Source organism: Salmo salar, unplaced genomic scaffold (genome assembly GCF_965601325.2).
Source record: "Salmo salar unplaced genomic scaffold, fSalSal1 ptg000129l, whole genome shotgun sequence".
In the NCBI taxonomy this organism is placed as follows: Eukaryota; Metazoa; Chordata; class Actinopteri; order Salmoniformes; family Salmonidae; genus Salmo; species Salmo salar.
Window position 1 is genome coordinate 82,501 of NW_027675318.1, and position 10,216 is coordinate 92,716.

General features: G+C 40.7%; 1 protein-coding gene across 1 annotated transcript; it reads right to left on the reverse strand.

Annotated features, from left to right (window-relative positions):
- Positions 1 to 7,149: 7,149 nt before the first annotated feature.
- LOC145866090 (NLR family CARD domain-containing protein 3-like) lies at positions 7,150 to 10,205 on the reverse strand. The gene is made up of 4 exons (XM_082970957.1): positions 10,122 to 10,205; positions 9,766 to 9,994; positions 7,588 to 9,379; positions 7,150 to 7,355 (listed from the first exon to the last, which is right to left on the reverse strand). Exons 2-4 carry the CDS (start codon positions 9,947 to 9,949, stop codon positions 7,166 to 7,168), a joined length of 2,166 nt encoding a protein of 721 aa, XP_082827083.1. The 5' UTR covers positions 9,950 to 9,994; positions 10,122 to 10,205; the 3' UTR covers positions 7,150 to 7,165.
- Positions 10,206 to 10,216: the final 11 nt, after the last annotated feature.

A 10,216-nucleotide genomic window follows, 5' to 3' on the forward strand; every position in this document is an offset into this window, starting at 1 on the left:
TGTGTTTATGTGTCCTGTGTTTCACACAGACACACACAAGACAATCACACACACACACACACACACACACTGGACACACACACACACACAACCTTGTCCAAGTGGTGGTAAGAATGTTTGTATTAACTAGCCTGAAAAGTCAAACATGTCTGATATGAACATTGACATAAACCCTCTACATACTTGAGTTTCTCCAGTCTGCAGTTTGGATCCTCCAGTCCAGCAGAGAGCAGTCTGACTCCTGAGTCTCCTGGGTGATTGTAGCTCAGGTCCAGCTCTCTCAGGTGTGAGGGGTTTGACCTCAGAGCTGAGACCAGAGAAGCACAGCCTTCCTCTGTGACTAGACAGCCTGACAGCCTGCAAAGAGTCAAATCATATTAAAATCACACTGCTATTCTCTGGTGGTGAAAATAGTGGAAGTATATTTCTTCAACATATTCAGATATATCAGTGTCCTGAAACCTTCCATATCTACTCATACATTAAAGTATCATATTATAAATTACAAATGATCAAAGTTTTGCCTGCAGATAGAAACATGTATTTTTATTTGAGGATATTTTCATACATATCTGTTTCACCATTTAGAAAAATAAAAGCACTTTATCTATCTAGTCCCCCTATTTAACCTTTTAGGGCTCGGGGGCAGTATTGACATGGCCGGATAAAAAACATACCCGATTTAATCTGGTTACTACTCCTACCCAGTAACTAGAATATGCATATCATTATTGGCTTTGGATAGAAAACACCCTAAAGTTTCTAAAACTGTTTGAATGGTGTCTGTGAGTATAACAGAACTCCTATGGCAGGCAAAAACCTGAGAAGATTTCATGCAGGAAGTGGCCTGTCTGACAAGTTGTGTTTCATCTTGGCTCTTTTTATTGAAGACTGAGGATCTTTGCTCTAACGTGACACTTCCTACGGCTCCCATAGGCTCTCACAGCCCGGGAAAAAGCTGAACGATATCGAGGCAGCCTCTGGCTGAAACACATTATCGATTTTGGCAATTGGCCGATCAGAGTACTATGGGCTTAGGCGCGTGCCCGAGTCGACCCCATGCTTTAATTTCTTTCGTCTGTTTACCTAAACGGAGATTACCGGTCGGAATATTATCGCTTTTTTATGAGAAAAATGGCATAAAAAATTGATTTTAAACAGCGGTTGACATGCTTCGAAGTACGGTAATGGAATATTTAGAATTTTTTTGTCACGAATTGCGCCATGCTCGTAACCCTTCTTTACCCTTTCGGATAGTGTCTTGAACGCACGAACAAAACGCCGCTGTTTGGATATAACAATGGATTATTTTGAACCAAACCAACATTTGTTATTGAAGTAGAAGTCCTGGGAGTGCATTCTGACGAAGACAGCAAAGGTAATAACATTTTTCTTATAGTAAATCTGACTTTGGTGAGTGCTAAACTTGCTGGGTGTCTAAATAGCTAGCCCTGTGATGCCGGGCTATCTACTCAGAATATTGCAAAATGTGCTTTCACCGAAAAGCTATTTTAAAATCTGACATATCGAGTGCATAGAGGAGTTCTGTATCTATAATTCTTAAAAGAATTGTTATGCTTTTTGTGAACGTTTATCGTGAGTAATTTAGTAAATTCACCGGCAGTGTTCGGTGGGAATGCTAGTCACATGCTAGTCACATGCTAATGTAAAAAGCTGGTTTTTGATATAAATATGAACTTGATTGAACAAAACATGCATGTATTGTATAACATAATGTCCTAGGTTTGTCATCTGATGAAGATCATCAAAGGTTAGTGCTGCATTTAGCTGTGGTTTGGGTTTATGTGACATTATATGCTAGCTTGAAAAATGGGTGTCTGATTATTTCTGGCTGGGTACTCTGCTGACATAATCTAATGTTTTGCTTTCGTTGTAAAGCCTTTTTGAAATCGGACAGTGTGGTTAGATTAACGAGAGTCTTGTCTTTAAAATGCTAGGCTAACCTCTAGCTGGCTAATACCTCCACGACGAGTCGGTAGATTCAGTCTTTACTAAGTTTTAACTAAATTATAACTACTCTTTTATTAAATAAAACATGTATTTCCCTTCATGTCTTAGTAGCTATGGGTTTTGTTGTAGTTCTGTCGTCTTCTTTTATAATTTTCCTTCACCAACCGTCCTGAGGTAAAACGTCCATCCTTTCATCAACGTCTTTTTCCCTCCCGTTAACCAGGTCAACTCCCATTGGCCACAACTTAACAAGCGACCTTATTGGTCAAAACTTAAACTTCAAAGTAAAACAAACTATTCACTTATACATTTAAATAAATATTTCTTCAAAAAGCATAATGCATTAACAACATTACAGTTTAGGAGCAATTCAATCATCTTTTAAATATAATACCAATTAATTATAACAAATAAACTCAATACTTGGTTCAAACAAGGATATTACACAAACATACAGTCAATAATACAGTAGAAAAATAAGTCTATATACAATGTGAGCAAATGAAGTGAAATAAGGGAGGTAAAGGCAAAAAAAGGCCATGGTGGCAAAGTAAATACAATATAGCAAGTAAAACACTGGAATGGTAGATATGCAGTGGAAGAAAGTGCAAAGTAGAAATAATGGGGAGAAAAGGAGCTAAATAAATAAATACAGTAGGGGAAGAAGTAGTTGGGATAAATTATAGATGGGCTATGTACAGGTGCAGTAATCTGTGAGCTGCTCTGACAGCTGGTGCTTAAAGCTAGTGAGGGAGATAAGTGTTTCCAGTTTTAGAGATTTTTGTAGTTCGTTCCAGTCATTGGCAGCAGAGAACTGGAAGAAGAGGCGGCCGAAGGAGGAATTGGCTTTGGGGGTGACCAGAGAGATATACCTGCTGGAGCGCGTGCTACAGGTGGGTACTGCTATGGTGACCAGTGAGCTGAGATAAGGGGGGACTTTACCTAGCAGGGTCTTGTAGATGACCTGGAGCCAGTGGGTTTAGCAACGAGTATCAAGAGAGGGCCAGACAATGAGAGCGTACAGGTCACAGTGGTGGGAAGTACAGTGGGGGAAAAAAGTATTTGATCCCCTGCTGATTTTGTACGTTTGCCCACTGACAAAGAAATGATCAGTCTATAATTTTAATGGTAGGTGTATTTGAACAGTGAGAGACAGAATAACAGCAAAAAAATCAAGAAAAACGCATGTGAAAAATGTTATAAAATGATTTGCATTTTAATGAGGGAAATAAGTATTTGACCCCTCTGCAAAACATGACACAGTACTTGGTGGCAAAACCCTTGTTGGCAATCACAGAGGTCAGACGTTTCTTGTAGATGGCCACCAGGTTTGCACACATCTCAGGAGGGATTTTGTCCCACTCCTCTTTGCAGATCTTCTCCAAGTCATTAAGGTTTCGAGGCTGACGTTTGGCAACTCGAACCTTCAGCTCCCTCCACAGATTTTCTATGGGATTAAGGTCTGGAGACTGGCTAGGCCACTCCAGGACCTTAATGTGCTTCTTCTTGAGCCACTCCTTTGTTGCCTTGGCCGTGTGTTTTGGGTCATTGTCATGCTGGAATACCCATCCACAACCCATTTTCAATGCCCTGGCTGAGGGAAGGAGGTTCTCACCCAAGATTTGACGGTACATGGCCCCGTCTATCGTCCCTTTGATGCAGTGAAGTTGTCCTGTCCCCTTAGCAGAAAAACACCCCCAAAACATAATGTTTCCACCTCCATGTTTGACGGTGGAGATGGTGTTCTTGTGGTCATAGGCAGCAATCCTCCTCCTCCAAACACGGCGAGTTGAGTTGATGTCAAAGAGCTCCATTTTGGTCTCATCTGACCACAACATTTTCACCCAGTTGTCCTCTGAATCATTCAGATGTTCATTGGCAAACTTCAGACGGGCATGTATATGTGCTTTCTTGAGCGGTGGGACCTTGCGGGGGCTGCAGGATTTCAGTCCTTCACGGCGTAGTGTGTTACCAATTGTTTTCTTGGTGACTATGGTCCCAGCTGCCTTGAGATCATTGACAAGATCCTCCCGTGGAGTTCTGGGCTGATTCCTCACCGTTCTCATGATCATTGCAACTCCACGAGGTGAGATCTTGCATGGAGCCCCAGGCCGAGGGATATTGACAGTTCTTTTGTGTTTCTTCCATTTGCGAATAATCGCACCAAATGTTGTCACCTTCTCACCAAGCTGCTTGGCGATGGTCGTGTAGCCCATTCCAGCCTTGTGTAGGTCTACAATCTTCTCCCTGACATCCTTGGAGAGCTCTTTGGTCTTGGCCATGGTGGAGAGTTTGGAATCTGATTGATTGATTGCTTCTGTGGACAGGTGTCTTTTTTTACAGGTAACAAGTTGCGGTTAGGAGCACTCCCTTTAACCTGTTTAGGATAGGGGCAGTATTTTCACGGCCGGATAAAAAACGTACCCTATTTAATCTGGTTATTACTCCTGCCCAGAAACTAGAATATGCATATAATTGTTTGATTTGGATAGAAAACACCCTAAAGTTTCTAAAACTGTTTGAATGGTGTCTGTGAGTATAACAGAACTCATATGGCAGGCCAAAACCTGAGAAGATTCTAAACAGGAAGTGCCCTGTCTGACCATTTCTTGGCCTTCTATAGCCTCTTTATCGAAAACAGAGGATCTCTGCTGTACATTGACATTTTCTAAGACTCCCATAGGCTCTCAGAAGGTGCCAGAACGTTGAATGATGACTCTGCAGTCCCTGGCTGAAAAACAGTAGCGCATTTGGATAGTGGTCGATCTGAGAACAATGAAACGGGCGCACGCATGCACGTGAAGAGTCCATTTTACATTTTCAGTCTTTGAACGAAAACGACGTCTCCCGGTCGGAATATTATCGCTAATTTACGAGAAAAAATCGCATAAAAATTTATTTTAAACAGCGTTTGACATGCTTCGAAGTACGGTAATGGAATATTTTATATTTTAATTTTTTTTGTCAAGATATGCGCCGGCGCGTCACCCTTTGGATAGTGTCTTGAACGCAAGAACAAAACGCCGCTATTTGGATATAACTATGGATTATTTGGAACCAAAACAACATTGGGTGTAATCTAGAAGTCCTGGGAGTGCATTCTGACAAAGAACAGCAAAGGTAATCCAATTTTTCTTATAGTAAATCTGAGTTTGGTGAGTGCCAAACTTGGTGCGTGTCAAAATAGCTAGCCAGGATGGCCGGGCTATCTACTCAGAATATTGCAAAATGTGCTTTCACCGAAAAGCTATTTTAAAATCGGACATAGCGATTGCATAAAGGAGTTCTGTATCTATAATTCTTAAAATAATTGTTATGTTTTTTGTGAACGTTTATCGTGAGTAATTTAGTAAATTCACCGGAAGTTTCGGTAGGTATGCTAGTTCTGAACGTCACATGCTAATGTAAAAAGCTGTTTTTTTTATATAAATATGAACTTGATTGAACAAAACATGCATGTATTGTATAACATAATGTCCTAGGAGTGTCATCTGATGAAGATCATCAAAGGTTAGTGCTGCATTTAGCTGTGGTTTTGTTTTTGTGACATATATGCTAGCTTGAAAAATGGGTGTGAATTATTTCTGGATGGGTACTCTCCTGAAATAATCTAATGTTTTGCTTTTGTTGTAAAGCCTTTTTGAAATCGGACAATGTGGTTAGATAAAGGAGAGTCTTGTCTTTAAAATGGTGTAAAATAGTCATATGTTTGAACAATTGAAGTTTTGGGATTTTTGAGGACTTTGTAATTCGCGCCACACCCTATCATTGGATATTGGAGCGGTGTTCCGCTAGCGGAACATCTAGATGTAAGAGGTTTTAAGAGTGTGCTCCTAATCTCAGCTCGTTACCTGTATAAAAGACACCTGGGAGCCAGAAATCTTTCTGATTGAGAGGGGGTCAAATACTTATTTCCCTCATTAAAATGCAAATCAATTTACAACATTTCTGACATACGTTTTTCTGGATATTTTAGTTGTTATTCTGTCTCTCACTGTTCAAATAAACCTACCATTAAAATTATAGACTGATCCTTTCTTTGTCAGTGGGCAAACGTACAAAATCAGCAGGGGATCAAATACTTTTTCCCCCCACTGTATATGGGGCTTTGGTGACAAAACAGATGGCACTGTGATAGACTGCATCCAATTTATTGAGTAGGGTATTGGAGGCTATTTTGTAAATGACATCACCGAAGTCAAGGATCAGTAGGATCGTCAGTTTTATAAGGGTATGTTTGGCAGCATGAGTGAAGGATGCTATGTTGCGAAATAGGAAGCCAATTCTAGATTTAATTTTGGATTGGAGATGCTTATAGTGAGTCTGGAAGGAGAGTTTACAGTCTAACCAGACACCTAGGTATTTGTAGTTGTCCACATATTCTAAGTCAGAACCGTCCAGAGTAGTGATGCTGGATGGGCGGGCAGGTGCAGGCAGCGATCGGTTGAAGAGCATTTAGTTTTACTTGTATTTAAGAGCAGTGGGAGGCCACGGAAGGAGAGCTGTATGGCATTGAAGCTCGTCTGGTTAGTTAGTTAACACAGTGTCCAAAGAAGGGCCAGAAGTATACAGAATAACACCAATAACAGAGAGGGTCTGATTTTTGTGCCTCTGTAACTTTCTCATTCATCATCATTAACGATTCATTCATGTTTATTCATAATCATGGTAGCATCCACATGAATGTAGAAGTGTTCAGAAACATGTAATATTCTTTCTGACAATACAAGTGAAGTGACTCCAAAATGACAGGACATTATTCACCATTCAGTTTCTATTAGGAAAAACATAATCCAAAACACAACCAAGACAAACTGCAAATGCATTCAACAAGTTTGTAGAATCACAAGCTTGATGTAATCACTGCAGGCATGGAACATGGGACCAACTACTAAACTTATGACAACTTTAATACAATATAAGTGAATTTGTCCGAATATGTACAACTTTTTCAAATGGGAGAACTAAATACATAAAGTGCTTTCCTTTCTTAACAGTAACACAGCTATGTATGAAAATACCCTAAAAAAAAAGGTGACATTCTGTACTGTCCCCTCATATGAAACATTCTATCTCAAATCCAAAATGCTGGAGCAAAAACTGTAAACTTCACTGTCCAAACACATATGGTGTGGACTATGTGTGTCTGGTAAACACATGTGGATCTGGTGAACAGTTATCACTTGTTGACCAACTACAGGAATACTGACCTCAGAGTCTCCAGTTTACAGTGTGGATCCCCCAGTCCAGCAGAGAGCAGCTTCACTCCTGAATCCTTCAGGTCATTGTTACTCAGGTCCAGCTCTCTCAGGTGTGAGGGGTTTGACTTCAGAGCTGAGACCAGAGAAGCACAGCCTTTCTTTGTGACTCCACAGCCTGACAGCCTGCAACGAGATCATCATGACTTCACAAACACAATGTTAATTTAACACCAGTAGTATAGAAGGACAGCGGTAGATGCATTTGGTTCATATTCCCAAACAACATATAGATTCATCTTCCATCAATGCATTTATTCAATATGTTTTTCAACATACATATTATAATACATATTTTTCTCTAAACATAATATTTCTTCCTGATGAATACTTCTTATATGTCATTTTATGTACTCACAGAGCAGCTCTGGAGGCTTTGATCACTGGCAGCAGCCTCAGAAGACCTTCCTCTGATCTGGAGAATTTCTTCAGGTCAAACACATCCAGCTCCTTTTCTGAAGTCAGCAACACAAAGACCAGAGCTGACCACTGTGCAGGTGACAGGTTGGGTTTTGAGAGACTTCCTGAGCTCAGGTAGCTTTGGATCTCCTCCACTAGAGAATGGTCATTCAGTTCATTCAGACAGTGGAACAGATTGATGCACCTCTCTGGAGAGGGATTCTCCCCGATCTTCTCCTTGATGTACTTTACTGTTTCTTCATGGCTCTGTGAGCTGCTTCTTGTCTTTGTCAGTAGACCTCGTAAGTGCTTCTGATTGGACTCCAGTGAGAGGCCCAGAAGGAAGCGGAGGAACAGGTCCAGGTTTCCCATCTCACTTTGTAAGGCTTTATCCACAGCACTCTTGTAGACAGTAACTTCAGACTTGTCTCTGTACAGCAGAGAAAATATACTGGAATTTGTTTGCTGTTTGTCCATGAGATTCTCATTGTTGTTGATGAATGAGAGGAACACATATACAGCAGCCAGAAACTCCTGAATGCTCAGATGAACAAAGCAGTACACCTTGTCCTGGTACAGCCCACATTCCTCTTTAAAGAGCTGTGTGCACAATCCTGAGTACACAGAGGCTTCATTGACATCAATGCCAGCCTCTTTCAGGTCTTTTTCATAGAAAATCAGATTGCCCTTCACTAGCTGTTGAAAAGCCAGTTTTCCCAGTGACAGAATGCTCTCTTTATTCCAGTGTGGACCTGTCTCTTCTTTCCCAAGATACTTTTCATTCTTCTGTTTGGTATGAAACACCACAAGGTGTGTGTACATCTCAGTCAGAGTCTTGGGCATCTCTTCTCTCTTATGTTTCAGCATGTGTTCGAGGACTGTTGCAGAAATCCAACAGAAGACAGGAATGTGGCACATGATGTGGAGGCTCCTTGATGTCTTTACATGTGAGATGATTCTGCTGGCCAGGTCCTCATCACTGAATCTCTTTCTGAAGTACTCCTCCTTCTGTGGGTCATTGAACCCTCGTACCTCTGTCACCTGGTCAACACACCCTGAAGGGATCTTATTGGCTGCTGCAGGTCGGGTAGTTATCCAGAGGAGAGCAGAGGGAAGCAGATTTCCCTTGATGAGATTTGTCAGCAGAACATCCACTGAGGTTGACTCTGTGACGGCACAACAGATCTTGTTCTTCTGGAAGTCTAGGGGCAGTCGGCACTCATCCAGACCATCAAAGATGAACACAACTTTGTACTTGTCGTAGTTGGAGATTCTTGATTGTTTGGTTTCCATTGAGAAGTGATAGAGAAGTTCAATCAAAGTGTTTTTGTCCCCTTTCATCAAATTCAGCTCCCGAAAAGGGAATGAAAACACAAATTGAACATCCTGATTTGCTTTTCCTTCAGCCCAGTCCAGAATGAACTTCTGCACAGAGACTGTTTTTCCAATGCCAGCGACTCCCTTTGTCAGCACAGTTCTGATACGTTTGTCTTGTCCAGTTAAGGGTTTGAAGATGTCGTTACATTTGATTGCAGTCTCTGGTCTTGCTTGTTTCCTGGTTGTTGTCTCAATCTGTCTCAGCTCATGTTCATTATTGACCTCTCCTGTTCCTCCCTCTGTGATGTAGAGCTCTGTGTAGATCTTATTGAGAAGTGTTGGGTTTCCTTGTTTAGCGATCCCCTCAAATACACATTGAAACTTCTTCTTTAGATTAGATTTGAGTTCACGTTGGCAAATCACAGCAAGCTCATCTGAATGAAGAAATAACACAGAGGATATTAATATTACGTCTGTTTTAATGTCTACAGTATTGAAGGACTGTTAAAGTTTTAAAATAATAATTTATTATCTTAAGTGACTGTATAAATGTATCAATGTTTTCTTAATGCATTACAGACTGGTGTGACTGATTATATTATTATTGGTGTTATTGATGGTATTATTAATGTTGTCTCTCTCTGTCTCTCTCTCTAAATTAATCACCACATCACATCCCTTCTGCTACTTGATGAGGTCACAAGGTGTTGTGTTAAGGTTGCTACAATATCATTGAGTTACACAGCTACTTTAGCTGTACTTTAGCCACAGCTTTTAAATGTTATAAAACAGCATTCAACATGAGGCAGACATATCTTACATTTCTCCAGTGTGTCAGCAAGCTCCTTCCGGTTCATTTTCCTCAGGACGTGCAGTGTGATCTTCAGAGCCCCCTCTCTGGCACTGCTCTCCTGCTTCTCATCTTCAGCATCCACCACTTCCTCCTCCTGCTTCTGACTCTCAAAGCCTTCTGGGAGTTCAGGACCAAGAATCCTCTTGAACATCTTCAGCTCGTTCTTCACAAATGTTATAATTTTCTCTTCAAGCAACTGAAATAAATCAAGTAAATAAGTTAAGCAAGAGAAGAAATGCTTTCTCATTAACACATGAATTAATAATTGAAAGAAACATTACTTGAGGAAAACAAAAACAAATGTACATAACAGGATCACATACACTGAATATAGAGTCCAGGTCTGTTTGATGACTCTGGGAAGACTGACCACTGAGAATCTCTGACTCTGATCTCTCCTGTTGGTTTCTGTGGACAA

Excerpts from the sequence above, each read along its gene's own strand:
- LOC145866090 (XM_082970957.1), bottom strand. The coding sequence starts at position 9,949 with ATGTTCAAGAGGATTCTTGGTCCTGAACTCCCAGAAGGCTTTGAGAGT. Across the intron at positions 9,380-9,765 it reads TGCTGACACACTGGAGAAAT|ATGAGCTTGCTGTGATTTGC; the intron begins GTAAGATATGTC and ends TTCTTCATTCAG. Across the intron at positions 7,356-7,587 it reads AAAGCCTCCAGAGCTGCTCT|GCTGTCAGGCTGTGGAGTCA; the intron begins GTGAGTACATAA and ends ATCTCGTTGCAG.